Source organism: Dipodomys merriami, unplaced genomic scaffold (genome assembly GCF_024711535.1).
Source record: "Dipodomys merriami isolate MVZ:Mamm:240054 unplaced genomic scaffold, mDipMer1.0.p SCAF_25, whole genome shotgun sequence".
NCBI lineage: Eukaryota > Metazoa > Chordata > Mammalia > Rodentia > Heteromyidae > Dipodomys > Dipodomys merriami.
In genome coordinates, this window is record NW_027203937.1 from 18,128,298 (window position 1) to 18,152,741 (window position 24,444).

The 24,444-nt window shown below is 45.9% G+C and overlaps 1 protein-coding gene across 3 annotated transcripts in view; it reads left to right on the forward strand.

Annotated features, from left to right (window-relative positions):
* Nucleotides 1-24,444, forward strand: part of Clpb (ClpB family mitochondrial disaggregase) — a 130,997-nt gene that overhangs the window by 102,240 nt on the left and 4,313 nt on the right. For all 3 annotated transcript variants that reach the window (XM_070035088.1, XM_070035089.1, XM_070035090.1), the window contains 5 exons: nucleotides 4,924-5,038; nucleotides 15,499-15,576; nucleotides 16,824-16,879; nucleotides 22,984-23,028; nucleotides 23,376-23,537. In XM_070035088.1, coding sequence (XP_069891189.1) covers nucleotides 4,924-5,038; nucleotides 15,499-15,576; nucleotides 16,824-16,879; nucleotides 22,984-23,028; nucleotides 23,376-23,537 — 456 coding nt within the window. The remainder of the gene's footprint in view (nucleotides 1-4,923; nucleotides 5,039-15,498; nucleotides 15,577-16,823; nucleotides 16,880-22,983; nucleotides 23,029-23,375; nucleotides 23,538-24,444) is intronic.

Here is a 24,444-nt window from a genome sequence, read left to right on the forward strand (position 1 = left end):
GGGGGACGCTCGCGTGCCAGCCCGCATCGCCTCTTTCGATGCTCACTCCACTGAGACTCCGGAGGAATTTATTGCTCATTTTAATCACACCCAGAGAATGAATTGGCAGGAATATTAGGCAGATAAGCCTATCCTATATATTTTATTTGCATATCCCAGTGACAGCCTCACAAGCACATTTTCTCTATCTATATTTTTTCATTTGCTTCAGGGTAGCTGGGGATGTGGTGCTCCCTTGGGCCCATACTCCTGGCTCAGTGCCTGGGTGCTCCCCACAGTGCTGAGCTGAGTGAAGGCTTGGAGGAAAGGAGGAGAGAGGTTCTTCCTCCTGGACATCCTCTCCCTGTGCGCCCTCCTGTACAGCCGGTGTAGGTGCCTTCTTGCCTGACTCTGCCTGTCCATGTGGCTTATCGTGATGGGCAACACACTGCTGAGTGCCTTATTGGAGCTTAAAAAAAAAAATCAAAACCTGCTTGTTGAAATGTAGTTATATAAGGCACACAAACCAGAAATGTACGGATTTTTTTGCCATACATAACAATGCTCTTAGCCACTGCCTTTTCCCCAAGGGGAAGCAATATCTTTGTTTTTACCTTTCATTTTTGTGTAATTTCAGAAATTATCTGGCAAGTTCCTATAAACTTCGCATTTTCTCACACTTTATTATTTAAAAAGTGTAAGTAATATGAATTAGGACTTGGGGAGAAGGGCAGTGATGGAAAAAGACGCCAGGGTCCTCATGGCTTGTGCTCTGCCACTCAGCTGCATCCACAGACAGTTTGATAACTACAGTACCATCACCAGAAACATGGCAGTAACCTTGATAATAAATTATCTATAGGCATTATCCTGATCTTTCCAACTTTCCCAGTAATTCTTACAACAGAAGAAAATCTCAGAGCCAAGTATTACTCCAGGCTTATGCTTCTGTTCCTTTATCTGGACCAGTCCCCCAGACGTGTCTTGTGGCCTCAGCATTTGAAAAAGCGGGTCATTTTGTATAATGTCCCTCTATTTGGGTATATCAACTCAGGTTATGCTTTTCTGACAACATCCTCTAGTGTTTATTTTCAGTAAAATTATGTAGTCCTGTACTAGAAACAGGGATGAGAATTTTATATTTTAGGACAGAAGGCATGATTCAAGCCACAGAGCACTTGCCTAATAAATGTAGAGCCCTGAGTTCAAACCTCAGTACTGTCAAAAAACAGATTTTGTGTTTTGTCTCATCCCCCTGAATATATTGCTTCAGTGAAGGTGGGAATAGGCTTTCTTTTATCCCCAGAAAGTTGCTTGTGTGGCCTGGTGTTTCTTGTTACTGGTACAGTTTGGTAAGTTTATCTCATCTCTACAGCAAGGATGGTGACACTGTCAACTTCATAGGGCTTCATCAGAACACTGGTCAGGAAAGATCCATCACTGGATGCTGAATGTAGTGAGTGCCAGTTTGAGAAGTAACAAGATAGTGTAAAAGTCTCTTCCCTACAAAGTACTTGCTAATTGAAAAGCGGAAATAGTAGTGGTGAAATCCAGCAGACACCATTCTAGCCAACAGATCAAAGTTTAAATTAGTATCAGTAGTTATGGGATAAATCAGTATAATATGCCTGTTAAACAGTGAAAAGCACGTGAACTCATTGCCTCACTGTTGCCACTCCTTGCTCCTCTCAACCATCTGTCATCAGTCTTGTCTCTGAGTTAATCTAGCTGTTTGCAAAAGTAAAACATGATCATGCAAAAGTGTTTTTCCATGGAAAAAACACAGCTCTATCTCAAACAACAAGTTGGACATGGTGGTTCACATCTTACTCCCAGCTGCTTGGGAAACATGAGGCTCAAAACCCAAGGCTGACCAAGGCAAAAGCATATCTGAAAAATAAAAAACAAAAGGGGCTCATGTTGTAGCTCAAATGGCCGCATACTTGCTAGAGATTCTGCTGCTTGAGTTCAAAAATTAGCCTCTCCTCCTCCTCTCCCCCTTTCCCCCCTCAAAAAATAAACTGTTCTAACAACAAAAGGAAGGACTTGAAGAGGAGGAGAAGGGATTCTAAAAGCTGATCTGGTTGTTACCACGTCTGATGAGTGCTTTGTAGGCAGCCTTCCTCTGTGGTACTAGTTCAAGTGACCTTCAAGTCCATTGGGCACATCTCATCCCAGTCTCATGTTCCCTCCAGTCTCATGCATTCTCCAGGCTCCTTTGTTTACATCTTTGTCATCCTGTTCCAGGCTGAGGTCCTGACTGATTTGTGAGTTGAGGTATGGATCAGGGAGTTGGGAATATGGGCCCTGCCTGCCTGTGAGAAGCCTAACTTCCCTCTGAGAGGCAACTTCAGCTTGGTCACTCCCCTACCCCATTCTTGACAGGGTCTTACTCTGCCTACTCACCACCCTTTTACTGCCAGCTTCATTGTTTTTTCTGTCCTCTGAGGGATTCCCATCAGTTAGAATGCCTTCCATGCCCCATCTCCCCCAAACCATCCCCCACAGAGCTTCTCAGCCTAGCCACGCACATCTGAATGGAACAAGCCTAGCACCACTTTGCCTTAGCCTCCCAACCCTTTCCTGTAAATGCACTCACAGCCAGGAGGGGTGCCATATCAAATCAAGACTGATGGAAACCAGTGACTATGATTATCCAGCAAAGATGCAGCATGGGAAGCTGGTGGCTGCCGGCTCCAGGTGAGAGCTTCTGGAATTAATTGTACAAGGCTTTTATTAAGAAAATGGTTACTCCCACTCTTGTTCTCCTGGCTGCCTCTCCATCCAGTGCCCTCTGCTTCTGTGGTCTGGGTTACCTGCTTTGCCTTTTCCTCCAGATAGTAGAAACCTTGAACAAAGTTCTTTAGTCATCATCCCATCTCCTCAAAGGGCTAGAAACAGCCATAGCTTATATTTAGGGATCCCTTCTCCCTACTTCCCAAACGTATGCAAACCAAGTATTTTCCTTCTTTAACTTTTCCCACTGACGAGCTTTTCACTAAACTGGGCTTTTAAAAGTAGTTCATTGGTGCTTAGCATGGAATTTCGGGTTGATCCCTAGCACTGCAGCAACAACTAAAAAAACAGTAATTTAAACTTTTTTGGACAACTCTGCTTAGAAAAGAATAAGAATATTAAACAGTAACCTTTTTCTGGTTTAATCTTAGTGTCCTGTATGTATCAAGGAAGGCCAGTGTACTTGCAAAGGCTAGGTGCAGATATTCAGGCCTTCAGACTGAAGATAATCAAGATGTGCTCAGAGACTGAGGCTATAGTTTGAACCTTTCCCATTAGGAACCATGCCCAGAGAAAGCTCCTGAAAAAAACCCATTCATGGTACATGCAGCCTTTCCCCCAGGCTTACCTCCATAGTAACCGAAGACTATTTCCCCTTGCCTGAGAACTTAATAGAGATACTAAAGACTTTTCTGCCTGGGCTGGCTTTGAAGCTTGATCTTCAGATCCCAGCCTCCTAAGTAGCTAGGATTACAGGTGTGAGCCACTGGTGCCAGGCCATCTCCATGGCATTCCCCCTCAAGGGTCCTGAAGGTATTAGTGCTGGCCTGGCACACAATGAGATGAGTTTCCAGTGACAGCTAGCTCGTAAATGGACAAGGTGAGGTTTGTCTGGAGAGAAGGTTTTTTTCCTTCTGTACAACAGGTAAGTGAGTGAAGGTGAGTCATTCAGGTGTCTATAAACAATGATAAAGTTGATAAGGTGCTGAGCATAGTCTGGTACTTCAATAAGCAAACCAGTAAACCCAGGCAAGTCAGCTTTACCTGGGCTGGCCCAACTACAAGCCAGCCCTGTCCCAGCCAGAGTACACATCTCCTCATAAGAGCCTTTCAACCTAGTGGGCTGGAGGGCTGAGCAGGCTGCTGGGCAGGGAGGAGGAAACAGCAGATATATGGCTAGAGTTGGCAGAGCTAGGTGATATATGTGGCGCCTGAGGGAGCTGCACAGTGACACTCTGGATTCCAGCTGCAAGCGTCACTCCATTGGGATTGGCGCCGAATTATTGCTCCATATGAAACCCAGGACTGATGGGAGCTTTCAGTAACAGACTGATAGCAACAGCCAAAATTGGATTGTTTGCTATTTATTTTTTTTAACTTCTGTCAAGGTCACTACCATAACAGGAAAACACTTTCCAAGCCGCAGGTATTTTTCATCCACTCGGCCCACAAGAGCAATCTGCAACCACAACTTTTGTGACAGGACCTTACCTTGACAGCTCCCTTTCTAGAAAGATGTCTGTCACAGGGATTCCAGGGAAAGGAGCACACTGAAGAACTGGTCTGTCCTTCCTAGTCCAAGATTCACCTCCTCCCCCATCAGCTTCTGGCTTCTATAAATGCTTCACTGTCAGCTCTCCCTGTCTAGCACTGAAAATCTTCCATCTTTTTCATGTCTCCTGTTTTCCCAGAACATACTCTAAAATATTCCATATTCATATATCTTCTCTACTTCTGCACCACCCCAACTAGCCATCAATTCTGTCATTAAATTGTTTTACAAACACTTACCCGATGGTGCCACTGTGCCAGGACCTGTGCTGGTTGGTGCTTGTCCTTAGTGAGCCTATGATGGAGGCAGAGGACAGACCAACAAATACTCAGCAAACTTTTGAAGTAGTAGTCCTAGTATAAGGAACAGCCCTAGACTTGAGCATTTATGCTGTGGAACAATGAGGAGAGTGGTTGGCTCTTTGTGCCTCACCTGCTGCTTCCAGACTTGGAGCTCCCTACAGGGCAGGGTCTGGCTCTTCTCCCTGTGGATGACCAGATAGATGTGGAGAGAGTAAGAACAACTGGACCAGCTTCCAGCACTCGTGTACTCTAGAGTCCCAAACTTGTGTTTTCCCTGAGTTGTTAGAAGATAGAGTAAAACTAGGATCCAATTGGACCCAGGGTTCCTGAGCTCTGTGCTTTCTCTCCTTTCAGTACATGGAAAAACAGCGGAAGCGTGAGGCTGAGGAGCGGCGCCGCTTTCCCCTGGAGCAGCGACTGAAGGAGCACATCATTGGCCAAGAGAGTGCCATCGCCACTGTGGGGGCTGGTAAGTACACAGGCACTAGGCAGGTGGGAAAAAACAGGGCAACTGGTACTCTGCTTCAGTGAGGTGCACATTCTGCTGCTCTTAAACCAGAGGGATGCAAAGTTCATATCTGTTGAATACCATCTATATGTCAAGCATTTGTTGGAAGCTCTTTGCCCGTCTCATGTCATTTAGTCCGTATAGCAACCCTGCAAGGTTGGTACTGTTAAATGTACATTTTGCAGATTGGAAAGTGAAGACACAGTACTTAAATAATTTAATGCTGCTTTCTTTGCTTAGACTTCAACTCTCAACTTTACCATGCCTCACTTGGGGTGTATTATTTGAGATCCAAAGAAAGGTGGGAGCTAGTTTGTCATTAATAACATGGCAGCTAGGCTAGAACAGAACTTTTTTCTTTATGCAAATCCAGGGCTCCCCTACACCTTCAGAATAGCTTGTCAGGGGCTGGGAAGATGGCTCAGTGGTAGAGCGCTTGCCTTGCATGCCTGAGGCCCTGGGTTCGATTCCTCAGCACCACATAAGCAAAAAGAAAAAAGCCGGAAGTGGCGCTGTGACTCAAGTGGTAGAGCGCTAGCCTTGAGCTGAAGAGCTGAGGGACAGCGCCCAGGGCCAGAGTTCAGGCCCCACAACCGGACCCAAAAAAAACAAAAACAAAAACAAAAACAACAGAATAGCTTGTCAGCAACTGATGTCATCATAGGTAAAACATCCCAATCAGAGTACCATCTTCCCACCCTTGAACCTCTTTCCCATACTTTGACCCCTGGAACCCAGATGATGTGACCCTAATCAGGTGTCCTTCCTGCTTGAGCCCACTGGATAGACATGTACAGCTAGGTTTTGCCACCTTTATTGTCTGGCTATGTGCCTCACTAAGGGTGATTTTAGAAGCATATGTCGGGCTGGGAAGGTGGCTCAGTGGTAGAGTGCTTGCCTTGCATGCATGAGGCCCTGGGTTCAATTCCTTAGCACCACATAAACAGAAAAGCCAGAAGTGGCGCTGTGGCTCAAGTGATAGAGCGCTAGCCTTGAGCTGAAGAACTGAGAGGGTCAGCACCCAGGCCCAGAGTTCAGACCCCACGACTGACCAAAAAAAGAAAGAGAGGGAGAGAGGGAGAAAGAAAGAAAGAAAGAAAAGAAAGGAAAGAAAGAAAGAAAATAGAAGCATATGTCAGGGGAAAGGGCAGGGGAAAGGAGCTCTGTCAGGGCAGTGGTTCTCAAAGTATGATCTCTAGACCAGCATCATTGGCCTCCTCTGAGAACTTGAGAAATCAGATCTCATGCCTCACCCCACTGTTGTGGAATCAGACACTGGATTCTGGGTTTAATAGACCTTTCAGGCAATTTGCTCTCAGTTGGAATTTAAAACCCACTGCCCTGAGATGCCTTGGCCAGTCCCAATTGATGTGGCTCACTCTTTAAGCATCTAGTGGGTCTAGATGCTGCCTTGCAACTGCTCAGTAGATTTCTGCTTATGGAGAAAAGAAATCTAGATTACCACTGTGAGACCTTCTGGGGCTATTTTATCAGCCCTAAGACACCAACTAGAGGAGTAATTGAAAAATGAAAAAACTCGTAATTTCACATGTTGAATTTTGAGCCCACTTGCACAACTACTTAACAATTATTTTAAAAATTAAAACAGAAGAAGAGCTGTGGCTCAAGTAGTAGCATGCAGCCGGGCGCTGGTGGCTCACGCCTGTAATCCTAGCTACTCAGGAGGCTGAGATCTGAGGATCGCGGTTCAAAGCCAGCCTGGGCAGGAGAGACCGTGAGACTCCTATCTCCAATAAACCACCAGAAAACCGGAAGTGGTGTTGTAGCTCAAGTGGTAGAGTGCTCGCCTTGAGCTGAAGAGCTGAGGGACAGCGCTCAGGCCCAGAGTTCAAGCCCCATGACCGACAAAAAAAAAAAAAAAGTAGTAGCATGCAGGCTGGGAAGGTGGCTCAGTGGTAGAGTGCTTGCCTTGCATGCATCACTCTGGGTTCGATTCCTCAGCACCACATAAGCAGAAGGAAAAAAAAGCCGGAAGTGGCGCTGTGGCTCAAGTGGTAGAGTGCTAGCCTTGAGCTGAAGAGCTGAGGGACAGTGCCCAGGCCCAGAGTTCAGGCCCCACAACCAGACCCAAAAAAAAAAAGTAGTAGCATGCTAGCCTTGAGCTCAAAAGCTTATGGACAGCACCCAGCCCCAAGTTCGAGCCCCAGGATGGCACACACACAAAAAAATAATAGGTCTTCCCTGTCCATGCCACACAGCATGATTAAAAGCTTGAGATATTAGTCACAGTAGTAGGTTGGATCAGCTGTTTTCTCTCACTTGGTACTGAAACCCAGCCCCCTGCTTATTTCTTGCCTCCATTTGCAAGATGGTAACGTACCTGCCTTGTTTAGAAGCCCTGCATCTGGGATCAGGTTGGTAACATCCTGAATCATATTAATTCCCTATAACCAGCTCCCAGAGCATCCTGGACCCTAGGCAGCTACATAAACCCAGGGAAAGCCTATGGCACTAGCTGGGTCAGAAATCGTAGTGGGCATTCAGCACCCAGGACCTCAGCACCTTAAAACCAAAGCATATACAGGAGAGTGCATCTAAAGGCTAGGCCAGGCCTGCCTGGGTCCTCTGGGCTAGTGTCACATATGTGCTAGATGGGGATATAGCCTGGCACCCATGGGTACCATGAGGATGGGCAGGGAGAAAAGTGCTACAGAATGAATTGATTTGATAAATGGCCATTTATTACCCTCACGAATTGGCTGAAACCAATTTCGGTCACATCAACCCTTGGTAAGTGCTGGGATATTGATTTGTGCAAAGTAATACAGTGAATTTATCAGTGTGATCCCCAGCTGCAGGGCCTCTAGCAAGGCTGGTACACAGTTACTGCTGTACAAATGGAGGAGATAAAGTACCAGCCCTGTAACCCAGACCCCCACAGCCTCTGGTCTTCTAGGGTCACAGAAGCCAAAACAGGGACAGCTTGCCTATCACAAACGAAAGCCTGGGAAGAGAAGTTCCCCTTCCACAGCCCAGAGCTGCTGTTGGTCATGGGTAGAGTGAATGCCTCTGTCAGGCAGATCCGAGAGCCCGGCACCTCTCACGTCCTTCAGCCTCCAAAGAAGGCATCCAGCTCTTTGGTCAGCACTTTGAGAACTAGACCAGATCAAGACTAGATCATTGTCCCACTGAAGTCCTTCTCAAATCTGGCCTTTCCCCTCTGATCCAGATACCATTTTACCCTAGCTCAGGACATTGGTAGCTCACCATGCAGTGGTTTCCTGGTCTTCCTGACTCATTCAACAAGAATTAGTTCTCCTTGTTAGCTGGAATGACCTTTGAATACATAATTTCACTCCCCTGCTGAAACTGTTGAGTGGCCCTTGCTACTTTTACATGGCATACAGGGTGCTCTGTTCCTGCGGACCCAATTTACACTGCATTCTCTGGTCATGGCGTTCATTCAGCTTCTTCCTCCTGCCACAAGGGATGTTCATCTCTTCTGTACTTGACCCTTACCCATCTCCCACACATTGGCTGGTTTCTCCTTGGGGTAACTCAGTTCAGCAGCAATGGATTGTGGGCTCCTTGAGGGCAGCTGTGATTTGTGTTTTCACAATTTCTGGCATCACACCCTGCTCAAAGTAGATGTGTATAGTTTGTGAATTCATTTATGTGATTGACCCTTATCCCTCACTCTGATGTGCTCTGAGGGAAGAGAAGCTGCTGCTCCTTCCCTCTAGTAGCTTCCAACTACATTACTTGACCTTTGACCTACAGGGAGGGTAGGCCATTTCCCAGACCTCTGTGAAGCTTTCCTTGGGCAGCAGTTCAAGTTGCACACACCTGGCAGTTTCCTTGGGCCATTACTAATCAGGACATGTGTCAAACAGCCATTCTACTAGTTTCCTCCCAGTTGGCCTTCTGAATAATGCCTCTGTCCTCCCTTGGGTAGCTATCCCTTACATGCCCTTCCACCACAGGGCCTGCTGTATGGAGTCTCAGCATAGTCACTGTAGCACAGCAGGCTCCTGCTTTACTTCTGCTCTACACCTGCCTGTGCCCTTCCTTTGAGTCAAGGTGTCTGATGAAAGAACCATATCCAGCTTGCCTCTGAGTTAGAAAACTTCTTGCAGCTCTTGAGACCCTTTTGCACTGATATTCTTATGGCTTAGGCTGCCCTGCCCTCTTATTGTCTACCTTTTACCAATATACTCAAGACCTAGGTCTTCCAAAGATGCCCTCCCGTCTCTCCCCCCCCCCCCCCACCCCCGGATTCACGGCCCTTTCCCTGAGCTTCCAGTGAACACTTTTGGCTTCATTACTACTCTTGCTATATGGTATCTGCTGCAATTTTCACTCTCAGAAGTCAGGAACCACCTTTTCTCAGCTTTGTGTCACAGGGATGGGCACACAAGTGCATAAAGGTTGTTTAATGCAAGTGAATGTTGATGAAACTGTTAGACATGGTGATTCTCAACCAGCAGAGTTTCTCTGAAGAATTGGTTCTCCTGGGAGATGCCACAGCATAGGGCCATCATGTTTCCAAGTTAGGTTAAGAAACCTCCCACACTAGATCATTAGAACTTATCAAAAAGGATGAGTCATTGCCAGACTCATCCAGCCTCAGAACCATGACCTGCCTAGGGTAGGAAGATGCAGCTGTTTCCTCTCCTTGATTTTTTTATACACTGGGGCCTTCCTAGAAGGTCCTGACCTCTTCCCACATGCCTAGCAGGGCCCCTAACTGTGCCTCATCCTCCAGCCCACATGGCTCCCCCATCTCATTTGGAGCCCACCATTCATTTATTCACAGCCACCTCTTTGACCTCACAGTACACCTCTTTGACCTGGCAAGAGCTTGTTGGCTGAACATATGCACAAGGGTTCCTGGAGAAGAGTCAGTAGAATAGAAGGCTTCTTCACCCAAGGGCAGTAGAAACCACCTGGAAGACAAGACCCTGGGTCTGGGCCGTACTCTCCTCTGTAAAACGGGAGATGAATAATCTGTCCTTAACCACTTGATTCTATGCAGACTAAGAATTCATTTAAGTCAGTGAACATTAAACCTGTGTTGGACTGGCCTCAGGGCTCCCTCAGTAATTAGGATAGTCAGCACTAGCTTTTATTTTTTATTGAGATTAGATGATTACATAAGTTTCACATTTCACAATCAATATTGTGGAATAGTGATACTTAGTTAAAGTCACAAACACATTTAACCTTCACAAGGCAAATTGTCATTATCATGGTCTATAAAGTTTGTGAATTTTATGAGCTTTAACAATACAGCTATTTCTTCCACATCAGGTGATATTTATATTTCTTTCCTTTTGCTTAGTGTAGGCTGTTCCCTCTTTCCCTCTCATTCCCTCCCTCCCATCGCTGCCTTTAAGTTGCTTAGTTCATTTTCATCTGTGCTCAGTACAGCTGATGGGCCCCTCTGTTGTATGTTTTCCCGTTTCCCTCTGATTCTGTGTCCTCCTAGCTTCCCTCAGTTGCATGCATATATATACCATATATGTGGTCAAGAACATGGAGTCATTTAGCAATGATACAACAAAATGAGTGGAAGTCCTTTGTTTCTCAAGTCCAGTGAACTTTGTCATATCTCCTTGCATTTTGGCTTTAGCATCCACATATCAGGGAGACCATGTGCCATTTGTCTCTTTGCTCTTGGCTTACCTTGCTAAAAATGATTTGCTCTAGTTCCTTCTGTTTCCCTGAAAATGCCATTATTTTGTCCTTTCTAATGGCTGCACAATATTCCATTATATATAGGTACCACAATTTTTGGATCCACTCAACTGTAGTGGGGCATCTGGGTTATTTCCATATCTTGGATATTGTAAACAGGCCAGCACTAGCTTGCTTTCCACCACCTCTCTGTCCCCCAACCCCACCCCGGTTGTGGGGCTTGAACTCTGGACCTGGGCCCTGTCCCTCAGCTCTTCAGCTCAAGGCTAGCGCTCTACCACTTGAGCCACAGCGCCACTTCTGGTTTTGGTTCATTGAAGATAAGGGTCTTATGGACTTTTCTGCCCAAGCTGGCTTTGAACCACAATCCTTAGATCTCAGCCTCCCAAATAGCTAGGATTACAGACATGAGCCACCGGCACCCAGCAGCACTAACTTTCTTGAAACACAAGTTGTGGATATATCTTCCTTCTAGATATGAAGGCACAAAACAAGCAAAAGAAACTCCCCTCTTTGAGCCTATGTCGTATGTCAAATTGAGATAGAGTTATCTCTAAAATTAACCAAACTTTACCTAGGTATGGTGGTGCATGATTATAATCCCAGCCTGAGCTACATAGAGAGATTCAGGCTCTGAAAGAAAATTAAATTCTCTGTATATCACCTTTATAAGAAAAAAATGTACATCAATAAAATATTTTAATCTTAAGGCTGTGGAGATCACAGTTCTGAGCCAGCCTGGGCAAATAGTGCGACCCCATGTCAGTCAATAAGTTGGGCATGGTGGTGATAGTGATCCAAGGTACACAGGAAACTGACTTGATTGTTGGCCTTGGACAACTGAGAACTGAGTATGTAAAGTTTATTTTAAAATATATCCTTATTTTGAAATATTTATACACTTGGGAAGAATATTTTCAGGTGCTGGGAAGGTGGCTCAGTGGTAGAGCACTTGCCTTGCATGCATGAGGTCCTGGGTTTAATTCCTCAGCACCACATAAGCAAAAAGAAAAAAGCCGGAAGTGGCACTGTGGCTCAAGTGGTAGAGCACTAGCCTTGAGCTGAAGAGCTGAGGGAACCCAGGCCCAGAGTTCAGGCCCCACAACCGGACCCAAAAAAAAAAAAAAAAAAAAAGATTTACATTACTTTTACTTATTATTCCATTTTACAGCTTACAAAATACAAAATGTTTTGGTGACCATTAACTCATCTCCCTTTATGTGGGGCTGATACAGCATGTATGTTTCTATTTCCTTCCCTTTGGCAGATGAGGAAACTGGCTCTAAAAGAATAGATGTTTTATTCAAAGTCAGTCAACTAGTGACAGAGGCAGGACTCCAAGCTAGCCTATCTCCTATTGTGGCCACCTCCAGACCAGTTTGGAAATGAACATGTCCTGGAGTATACAGGCCCATGAATTAATAGGTAGATGTACTGAGGTGGAATGAATCATAAGTTGCTGCAGGTGAGTTTTCAGATGGTGCCATTGTGGCAAAAGCATATGGGAGGCAAAGAAGCCTGGTCAGAACTTGCCAGAGCAGGGCCAGATAGGGGAGCAGACTGAGCTGTGCACCCAGAGGGCCCTCACAGCATTTGTAGCCTACAAGCAGTGGTAAGGACAGGGTCAAAGGATGAGCATCCTACCTTCCTTGTACATATTTTCTCATCTATAAAATGAGAATCGAGTGCTCTTTCCTACTTGCCTCTTATTGTCCAAATGAGGCCGATAGGAAATTAGGGTTTCTCTAGAGACTGTATGTACAGTGCTGATAAAGTAAGTTGCATGTTTGCTGGCCCACACAGAGAGGATCAGCACTTACAGCCACCTGTCTCAGCCTCTATCCTGGCTTGACAGGACCTTCTAGGCTCCCAAACCTTGGTCCTTGGCTGTCCTGTCAGCCACACACCCTGGGGCTAACTTTCTTTCTCCAGTCCTTCCTTGCTGCTTCCATTTTTCATTCTGTCGGACTCCATCTGCTTGGCCGTTTTTCTCTTCAGACATTATTAGAAATATCCAGAGTTGTAATTGCTTAATGGTTGGCATTTCGTCTGTTTCATGGAAGACCAAATCAAACCCACCCCCAGACTCATGCCCTGGTTCTGGCAGAATTGACCAGGGACAGCTGTGCAGTAGAGTCTGCCTGGCATTATAAAGAGCTCTCTCCCAGGTGCATTATTAGAAAAGGGGGAAAAGATGGCCCCAGGCATAATTCAATTCCACATTCTCCATGGTGTTTTTTGTATTACACAGTCCTGCAATGTGCAGTTCTTGGGCTGGGATGCTACCCCAAAAGAAAAGCCAAGATCAAATCACTGGTGGCTCATGCCTATCATTTTAGCTACTCAGGAGCCTGAGATCTGAGGATCAAGGTAGGAAGCCAGCCCAGACAGAATAATAATGAGACTCATCTCAAAATAAGCAAACAAGCTAACATGGAAACATAGGGTAGAGCACCAGCTGTGATTTAAAAGGCTAAGTTGAGAGCATCCAGCTCAGAGGTCAAGCCCCAGCACTGGCACCAGAGAAACAAAAACCCTCATGTAAATAATGATCACTGTTCCCAGGACACCTGAGTGATGGTGAGTGCTCCATGAAGCCTGAACTCAGCTCTTTCCAACCTAAACTCTAAATTTAGCTAATTTTTGGAATATTGTAGCTTCTTTCGGGAGATTCTTCTCCCTGTTCCAACTCACATGCATTTTTTACACAGTATCCACAAAAGCCTAGTTTTTGCCATTTTTAATAACCTCCATTTCCCCCAAATATGCTCAGCCTTAGCTCCTTTTGTCAGGACCCCTTCAAACAGGCTTGAGCTTTTCTCACTTAGTCTTCATTTTTCAGGTACCTATGAAGTCAATGAGTTCCCCACATAGCTAGCCCTTCCAGAGCATCTCCGGTTACTTAGAAATCTGGATCCTAGCCCAAGGAAGATAGTGAGCAGTTTTCTGTTTTGTTTTTGCCAGGCCTAGGACTTGAACTCAGGGCCTCAGCACTGTCCCTGAGCATCTTTTGTTCAAGGCTAGCACTCTACCACTTGAGCCCACAGCACCACTTCAGGCTTCTTCTGTTTACGTGGTACTGAGGAATTGAATCCAGGGCTTCATGCAGGCTAGACAAGCATGCTACCACTAAACCACATTCCCAATCATAGTGAGCAGTTTTTGCACCTCTGTCCTGCCGGCCATCTTAGCTTCCATGATCTATCATCAAACATGCCTTTTCCAAAGAGCTATCCATGGCCCCTGCAGCTGCTTCTTGGAAGCCCAGGCCCACAGTGTAGTGTTTAGGAGCTATCTCCTCAAAACTGGCAGACACAAACTAAGATTGTCAATTATTTCTCCATTGAATAAATCTTCAGGCCTTGTCCACTGACAGATGTCCCTTGGCTAATTTCCCCTGACACTCTGGGGACCGGACCAGACATGTAAGTTACATCTGCACACAGCCTTGACATTGCACAGTGCTCTTCCATCCTTTTCCTGCTCCTGACAGCCATGTTTCCTTTAATGCAACCCACATGGATATTCACTTGCTAAAGAAACAGTATGTGAGCCAGGCACCAGTGACTCATGGCTATAATCCTAACTACTCTGTTTGGCTGAGATCTGAGAGTCACAGTTTGAAGCCAGCCTAGGCAGGAAAGGCTGAGAGACTCTTATGTCCAATTAACCACCAGAAAACCAGGAGTGGTGCTATGGCTTAAAGTGGTAGAGTGCTAGCCTTGAGTTAAAAAGCTCAGGGACAGTGCCCAGGCCCTGAGTGCAAGCCCCACAATCAAAACAAAAAGAAAGTGAAGTTTAGAAAAGGTAACTCTACAATTATTATTTGTGTAACTATGATGCCTCAGTTTCCTGTTCAGTATAATAGAATACTGAGATAGAATGCTGAGAATACATCCCCCTCTGAGTGTCTGGGTGGGTACTGAATTAAATACATTGTTGGTAGATTTTCCAACTAAATTTAGCACATGACATGTTCAGCACATGATGCTTCTGGTTATGTGTCAAAGCAAAGCTTCTAATTCTCCTACTTGATAGTCCGCCATGGAGTTTCCTAGCCTTGAGTGACCCTTGATCAGTTTCTCCTCTTGAAGAACAATTAGGGCTTCCTACAGCAGAGTTTGAACCCCAGGGGGACCCAGTACAGTTCCCTTCCTCAGACCCCACCCCCAATGGAGGCCATGGTTAACAGAAAGGTTAACCGTGTGACACTTCCCCTCCATGCACCAAGCTTCACACTACTCTTGATTGTCTTCCAGACAATACATTTGGCTGTTTTCACTTCCTAATCCAGACAGCAGACCAGACTTGGTTTCTGCAAATGGGAAGAAGCACAAAGTACATACCCCAGGTCCCCAAGACCTGCCATGGGCTTCTTTCTCTCCACATGCATAGTGAGTGGAGGGGTAACTAGCCAGAGCTAAAGTTTCTCTCCAATTTCTCCTTCACCAATCCTCCACCCGCTTCACCTCCATTCACCATCCACCCGCCTTTCAGTTTCCCTGGCAACGCTGAGTGCTCATCCTGGAAAACTTTATCCGAAATCTGCTCTGGGCAGCTTTCCAAATCCATGCTAACCTGATTAGGTGTCTCTAGGGCCCTTGCCAACTAATCAGATTAGGCAGCACTAATGGTAGTGAGGACTTTGAGTGGGCGCAGAGCAGTAAAACATATTGTATACTTAGTGATAATTATCCTGCCTTTTGTGTCATTGATTTATCTGCCTCCCTCCCTGTCCCCCTGTGTTGTGTGTTTGACCATAGCAATCCGGAGGAAAGAGAATGGCTGGTACGATGAAGAACACCCTCTGGTCTTCCTCTTCTTGGGATCATCTGGAATAGGTAATTGGCAACAATCAGCCAGTGGGGAAGGAGAGCCGGGGAGTGCCTTGCCTGATGAGCCTAACATCCCCAGCTGCTGTGGGCCAGGGGTCACCACCCACCACCTCACTTCAGCTGCAGAAGCAAACTGCCTCCTAGTTGCATAGTCACCAAGAAAGGCAACTGAACAAGAGAAGCTCTAGTGTGAGAGCTAATTTACCTGGAGGAACTGATTTTTAGGGACTGTTAGTCCAGGTCCAGGTGCTCTGCACCCTTAAGCCTGCCCTCTGAGAACACTGAAACACCTCCACTGCCGAGTGCACTAGCTTCATTCAGGGCAGCCAAGTTTTAGGAACGTAAAAAAAGTCCCTGTGACAAGCACCATGCCAGGTGCACAATAGAACTGGTCACAGTAAAATAGGTTGAGTGTTTTTCTAACAAGTCTGGCCAGGTTTTCGAAGGCATTCTCTGTCTTCATAGACCCCTTCTCTTCTACTCTCACCCACCACTATTGTCTTAAAGAGGATTTTGAGGGTTAGCTGCTGCCACTAACACCTTCATGGACCTAGCTCTCCTTTAGATGTCAAATCCCAGTAGGTTACGAACCCTTGACCGTGCTACTGTATGTACTATACAGTGACTTGCAGGGACTTTTACCATCATTCCAAATGACCACTGGTACTGTCATTCCTTCTTTGTTACAAAGACTGTACAGCCAGTGGAAGTTACTCTCATTTGATTTTTGAGACAGTCTTCTTATTCATCCCAGCCTGGCCTTAAACTCAACAGTCTTCCTACCTCTACCTTCCAAAGTGCTGAGATCACTAGTGTGTACCACCATACCTGGCTGGAAGGTACTCATCCTTCCCAGCCCCTTCTTGGCAGTTCCAGGGCCTGGCTTAATGGCAAGGCCTGGTTGATGAGGGAATTGAGAGAAATGTAAGGCAGTGAGGCCAGAAATCAAGGCACTCCTGGGAAGACCCTGATCCTCAAAGGATCAGCTGGCTGTGTATTATAACAGCCAGCCCTGCTGTTTGGATGCTAATACAGAGAAAAGGCCTCGGTCCCTTCACACATACACAGATTCAGATGCAATGCTGACTTTGATTCAGCTCCCATCTTCACTGTTGTGATTCTGGGACAGTCTCTGAGCCTCAGCATTCCATCCATAAAGTACATGCTTTCCAGTACCCCCACATAGCTAGTGTTCTTTTACTCCAGCAGATAGTCCTCTGGTCCTAACCCACTTCTCCCTTCTTTCTTATTAGGAAAAACAGAACTGGCCAAGCAGACAGCCAAGTATATGCACAAAGATGCCAAAAAGGTAAGAGCTAGGCCCAAAGCCCATTTTCTAGCCATAGAGGGAGACCTTGCTATGTTCTGGCATCAAAATCCCAGGCTCTCTGAATCTGGTAGTAAGCCAGTCAGAAAGATGGTCCATGACCTAGAAAGCAACCTCAGCTTTTGCCATCTATCATTCCAGGAATTTAGGCATGTTGTCCAACCTCTTTTTTTTTGTTGGTCATGGGGCCTGAACTCTTGGCCTGGACTCTGTCCCTCAGCTCTTCAGCTCAAGGCTAGTGCTCTACCACTTGCCACAGTGTCACTTCCAATTTTCTGAGTAGTTTATTGGAGATAAGAGTCTCACAGACTTTCCTGCCCGGGGTTGGCTTTAAATCATGATCCTCAGATCTCAGCCTCCTGAGTAGCTAGGATCACAGGTATGAGCCACCAGCGCCCGGCTATGCAACCTCTTTGTGCCTTCATGTCCATATCTGTGCAGTCAGAATAATCATCCTCTACCTGGCTAACTCTTGGAGCTGTTGGGAGAATCCAGTGCTATTTATCCAATACTTGCCCTTTGTCAGGCACTGTGCTAGATGCACTAACCATTAAAGCAGCCTTTAGTGAGGGCTGCTCTACAGTAAAGGCTTAAAGCCTAGGGTTTAGGCAGAACAGCTGTCCAGAGCAGGCAGGACTACTTAAAAGCGACCATGGGGCTGTCAGAGAAAACAAGTAGGACTAGGGAATGCCTGTTGCTTCTGTCTATCCTGCCTGAGCTTTTAAACCTGGTGTCTTGTGTCTTTCTGTTTGGGCTGTTTATAGTACTCTTTCCTGAGTTCTTCCAGAAAAGGGCCACTCCATCCCATTTGTTTACACTCATCTTTCCAAGGTCCTTTCAATTTGACTTTAAGCTAATAGGCATTGCTTTAGAAAGAAAGAATGTGAAACATTTCAAGAAAAGCTAAATACCTCTTACTGGCCTTCCCAGTATAGAAGCTAAGGTCCCTTGCCCTACCACCAGCTGAGAACCTCGATATGCTTGTCTACTTTCTATAGAAAGTCTTTCTAACCACCCCAATGAAGTACCATGGAGTTGCTTAGGACTCTGTAGGTCCAGTGGCCCAGCCACACACTGCTAGCCTTGTGTTCTGCTTGCCACTTGCCCAAGATCCTAGCCACCACAGTAACAAGGAAGATAAGGTTGAGTCTCCTGAGCTGCTTCCTACCTAAGAACTGGAAGAAGTTTCTCAAGGCTGCTAGACTATGCCAGTGCTTTGCTTTTGCCTCAGCCTAACACAGAGCAGACCCACTTGGCAGGCAGGCAGGCAGGCAGGCAGGCAGGCAGGCAAGCAAGCAAGCAAGCAACAGCACATAGCATGCTAATGTGCTCCAACCAAATAGCGAATAACATTTGGAAGACAATTCATCAGGTTGGCAGCGATTGAAACAATTAGCACTCTGGAAAGGGCCATAAACTAGCAAGACTATTAGGGAAGATGCAGTTACGGGCAGGAACCACCTGATTAGGGATGAAGAATTTGGAGTGGTTTAATTTTAATACTGTCAGAAAGGTTAATATTTAATTACAAATTATAATCTCCTTATCCAAGCTGTCTTAATATGTCTTCATCCACTGTGGAAGTAGAGAAGGAAAATATCTGCTGACTTGCTGGTGTGGAAAGGAGAGGGACTTGGAAAAGACTGATGATGCAAGTAATTTTTTAGTTGGTGCATCTGAATGGGAGACATTTCCCTAGGGCAGGGGTCCCACAGGCACAATGATGGCTTACTTTCTCCACAACTCACCCAGAAGGAAGGAGCACCATCACCTGCCCTCACCCTCTGTTGGAGACAGCAAGCTGTCCTGGGCAAAATCTCTGGAGCCAGCCTTTTCTTGACTCAAGTTCCATTTCTGCTTTCTCCTGGCCCAGACAGGCATCTACCCTCGAAATTGCAGCTCTCTTGCTTTAGTTAAAGCTCTGCAGTTCTGCAGCAGGGATTATGGTGGAGACCATAGGAGTTGCGGCTCTCTTGGGCCCTAGCACTCAATGAATGCCATCTCAGTTGACATGTGCTATTCTTCACCCCATAGCAGAGCATCTTCCACTCCTAATGACTTTGTGAGGAACTGTAGCACAGATGCTCACCGAGACCCACTTTTCAGATGAGAAAACTGAAGCCCTATAGCATAGTCTTGACCATGCCACTTCTTAGGGACAAATAAAATCAAAATCCTGTCTTGCACTGGTACCAGTAGCTCATGCCTATAATCCTAGCTACTAAGGAGGCTGAGATCAGAGGATCAAGGTTCAGAGCCAGCCCAGGCAGGAGAGCCCATGAGAATCTTGTCCCCAATTAACCATCAGAAAACTGAAGTGGCGCTATAGGTAAAGTGGTAGAGTGCTCGCCTTGAGCTGAATAGCCAGGGACAGGGTCCAGCCTAGAGTTCAAGCCCCATGACGAACAACAACAAAATCCAGTCTTCAACTCTCTCTCTCAGTACCTTTGTTCACAGCTGCTCAAGGAGGCTACATTGCAAACTTGTCAGTTTGTCCATTTTACATAGGGAGATAGGAGGCATGACAGCTCCCCTCCCCCACCAAAAATAAGTAAATCTTTTTTTAGGGGGCAGGGAGAGGGGGATCCTGTCATGGGGCCTGAACTCTGGGCCTGGGCGCTGTCCCTCAGCTCTTCAGCTCAAGGCTAGCGCTCTACCACTTGAGACACAGTGCCACTTCCAGCTTTTTTCTTTTTGTTTATGTGGTGCTGAGGAATCGAACCCAGGGCCTCATGCATGCAAGGCAAGTGCTCTACCACTGAGATACCTTCCCAGCCCAATATGTAAATCTTTAAATTATGGACGAGTCCTCTTGTATAGCTTCTGCTTTTGCAGGCCTGTGGGCCAGCTCACTTCAGAATATGTATAAAAGGTAATTTTGGCCAGATTTGGGCCTTCCCTTCAATATCTCCTGGACTGTAAGCTGTGTAAATCTGTGCACGTGATACTTCCAGGACCCAAGGAGTATGTGAGGAAATTGTCAGGTTCAGAACTCTATCAGGCTCTTATCAAATAGGGGCTCCCTTTCATTTGCCTCCCAAGATGAAATGAGCACTTGCCAGAGTCTACTGACTTGTATCCTAGTTCTGGCTCTGATCCTTAGTTTCCTCATTTGTAAAGAAACTGATAACTTCAGACCTCCCCCAACACATTCTTTGCACAATTTTTTTTTTCGGTCCTGGGGCTTGAACTCTGGGTCTGGGCACTATCCCTCAGCTCTTCAGCTCAAGGTGAGCACTGTATCACTTGCCACAGCGCCACTTCCAGTTTTGAGTGGTTTATTGGAGATAAGAGTTTCACGGACTTTCCTGCCCAGGCTGACTTTGAACCATGATCCTCAGATCTCAGCCTCCTGAGTGGCTAGGATTACTGGTGTGAACCACCAGCGCCTGGCCTTTGCACCATTTTTGTTGTTGTTTTGTTTTGTTTTGTTTTGTTTTGGGGGGGCTTTTTTTTGGTCCGGTCGTGGGGCCTGAACTCTGGGCCTGGGCACTGTCCCTAAGCTCTTCAGCTCAAGGCTATCGCTCTACCACTTGAGCCACAGCACCACTTCTGCTTCTTTTTGCTTATGTGGTGCTGAGGAATCGAACCTAGGGCCTCAGGCATGCAAGGCAAGCGCTCTACCACTGAGCCACCTTCCCAGCCCTGCACCATTTTTTTTTTTAAATCAGATCTACTTATGAGATTTTTTTTCTCTCAATCTCTACTATTTTTCCCAGATTGAACAGCTTTGTTAACATCACTAAGTAGAGTTAATAGTCCTTGAGGGCTGGAGATGTACTCAATGGTAGAGCATGTACCCAGCAAGCTCAAATGTCCTAGGTTCAAACCCACAGTCCTTGAAAAGAAGTTTAATGTTGTTATGTGAGGTGGTCGTGAGGCAGGCTAGCAGCTACAGTGGTAGTGCCAGCTCTGTCCTGCTCGGTAAGATTATGAATCTGCTTCTGTTTACATCATTTTCCTTATTTCTGAAATAGTTTTTTATAATGTCTCATTGGATTGTTAGGAAGATTAAGTGAAGTTAATGATGTAAAGTGTTAAGTACCATTCTTAGTGCATATATAGGTAATTATCCACATTTTCTATTCCTAGAGTTGTCATTAGTTCACATTGCAAATACACAATGATTCCAGTGCAGAAAACCAACCCCAAAGAGTTATCCAAATCTATACTTCAAGTCTCTAGGAGAACTAGGGTGAGAAGCCAAGTCACATGCCATCAGTAAGCAGTAGAATCTATACTCCTTGGACATGGAGCCTCATGGCCAAGCCTGCATGACATCATAATCTATGACTTAGTGTCTTCATCTATAAACTGGGAATAATAGACTCACAGACTTGTACTTGATCTAAGCTTTTAAAAAATATATTTTTTTATTATTATAATAAAGGTGATATACAGAGGAGTTATAGTTATATGTCAGGTAAAGAGTACATTTCTGTTTAGATAATGTCGTCCCTTCTCTTGTTCTCTCCCAGTTTTGATCCAAGCTTTTTGTAGAAGGGTAAGAAGCCTTTTCTCTGTCAAGAGCTATATGAATATTTCTAACATCATTTACAGGCCATACAAAATTATCAGTATAGACATATGGCCAGAAGTAGCTGGTGAGGAGCATACACATCTAGCCCATCATGTACTAAATTATGTCACCGGTCTTAGACATGGGCTGGGCATCCCTATCCCTGCTTTACAGCTTGCTTAAAACATTGGTAGAAACATAGTGAGCAACACTAATTGACAGCTCTCACCTGTCAGATTTGTCTGTGACTTCCAGCCCATTGCTCCCTCTGGACCGCGCTCCAAACTTTTTCATGCCCATCTTCTACCCTTGTAGAAGCCTTTAGTGTCTCATGGCTGAGCTGTAGAGGGACCCTCAAGAAATGCTGGGTCATGCCCCATGCACTGATAGCAGTGCTTCTCCATCATGTGGCCTAATAACCTAAGTCCTTCCTTACTTTTTGGATTAGGTCTCTGCAGGCTCCCAGAGCCTTGTGTTAAACAGGAAGAAACTAATTCAAGGGGGTAGGTAGCATGGCCAAAGCCACCCGGGCGGTGGCAGAACTGAGACTGTGAAAGCCAAGCTCCCTGACTCCCAGCCCAGGCTCTTCCCACCTGCCTGTACCATGGGTATAGAGTGACAGAACAGACAAAAAATTAAAAGTTACATCTCTAATTGCCTTTGGGACACTAGCTGAGCTAGAATACAGCCCTACATTTCAGACATAAGTGTCTGCCTTCCTTGGACAGTCTTGGTGACATGTCACACACAGCTCTCAGGAGCAAGAGGATTCAGTAAGGGCTATCTCTCAGGTGGTAGCATGTGCCAATAAGACTAGAACCTACACTACTGCATAGCCAGGGCACATGTGGATACCTTCACAGCCCCTTGAACTAGCTGTCTATGAAATGGAAGGGGCACTGCGCTTGTATTAGACTCTTCAAGTCACATGCTGCTTCCCTGGAAATCACCCTAAAACCCAGTTGTGGAGAGAGGATGGCCACATTATAAATAAATCTTTAAGTGGAATGAAGAAACCAAACAAATAAGCAAACTAAAGCAAAGGGATGTTGGTCCCACAGACTTGGAAGGTTAAGGGCATGCGGAACCTTCCCTTCCATGTCACTGCCAGCCACATTGCTAGTGCTGACTTTGTCGTGATTGACAGCACTCAGGATGAGATGCTTATGAACAGAAGCCAAGTAGTTCACAGTTGTAACCTGGCACACACAGAATGCCCTCTAGAAATGTGGAGTGATCTGAGCAGTAGAAGCCTACCGGAAGGGACACCTGAATTACATATGGAAGAGAAGAGACATAATTTACTTTATTACAGTTGAGAACAAGGGAATTAATGTCCGGGGGGCAGGGGGAGGGGGGTGGGGGTTAGGGGAGAGGAGGTTGAAGGAAGGATGAATAGGCAGAAAAGCAAGGACCAGGAAAAATGTATAATAATGAGGATTTGATATAAAGATCTCAGATTGGTGTGGCCCAAAGGCCCAAGCAGGGTTAGTGGGGTGCTCCCTTCTGTGCCCTTCCCGTACCTCCTACCTCCACACAGACTTACAGCCTGCTTGTTCCCACACAGGGCTTCATCCGGCTGGACATGTCTGAGTTCCAGGAGCGACACGAGGTGAGAGACTATTCTCCGGAATTACGGTTTGGAAGTCCTGTCAACATAACCACCTTAGCATTTTGTAGGATGGGGCTTCTGATAATTCCAGCATCCCTGGGATTTGTTCTTGGAGGAGAGGGAGGAACCAAGAGACATGCAACAGGGTCACTGACACATGTTGCAAAGGATGTACTCTGGAGTCTAGATGCATAATAGCTCTGCCTGCCTTCCCATGAAGAAATGGCAAGATTCCTCCCACCAGGAAGGAAACAGAGTCCTTGTTTAAACAGGCAGTCTTAATAGTTAGTTTATAAAGCCATCTTTCACAGAAAGAACTTCCTAACATATTTCCTTCCTTCCACAAGGTGGCCAAGTTTATTGGGTCTCCACCAGGCTACATTGGCCACGAGGAGGGTGGCCAGCTGACCAAAAAGTTGAAGCAGTGCCCCAATGCTGTGGTGCTCTTCGATGAAGTGGACAAGGCCCACCCGGATGTGCTCACCATCATGCTGCAGCTGTTTGATGAGGTAAAGCCTGACCATGTGGAGGATACATGATGTTATCAGTGGCTGTCTGATCTTCCCATGGCTTCCTATTCCCCCCGCCCCAGTGCATGCACTCAGTCACCTGGTGGATGTAGAATGCTGGCTGGTCCTTCAGAGCTCACGTATACAGTTCCTTAGGTACTCTGAGGACCAAGTACACAGCTGTAGACTACATCCAACCCTGCTTCTGCTTAGGAGACATGATGGTAATTTTGAACTTCATATGCCACACACTTCTTAGAAATGTATATGTATCATCCAACTGTCCCAAAGCCCCTCTAAAGGAATGAGGTAGTTTTGATTACTGCCTCCATCTAATATGTGGACACTTAAATTAAATGAAGCAAGAGTAATTGGCATGTGGTCACACAGCTGGGAAGGCAGAATTGAGGATTCTAACCCAGGGTGCTCTTTCCTAGAGCCTATAGTTTAAATGACAACCATGTAACAAGGGCAAAAGAGCAAGGCCAGTCTGCAAAGAAGCACACAGAAGGGGAAAACTTGGCTCCAGGGAGGTGAGCGCAGCAGTCTCTGTGGCCTTTGGCCTCCCTGAACAGGTACCTCTAGTGGCATCATTGACTCCCAAGAGAGGGAAAGCAATGCCAGTTGTAGTATTGTACACCTGTTATCCCAGCACTAGGAAGCTCAAGGCAGGAGGAAGCAGTAAGGAACAAATGTCAGACTTAAAGCAAGTAACAGGTCCTTGGTTTAATTTCACAAGATGCAACAGGCAACTATGTAGAGAAGGAAGGAGGCCCTGAGGTTTAGGATTGCTCAAAGTTCCTAATGGAGATGCCCAAAAGTTACATCCATTTTGGGTTGGCCTAGGAAGCATCTGACTGAAAGTCACAATTCAAGAAGCTAAATAGAGGTATAGTTCAAGTGGTAA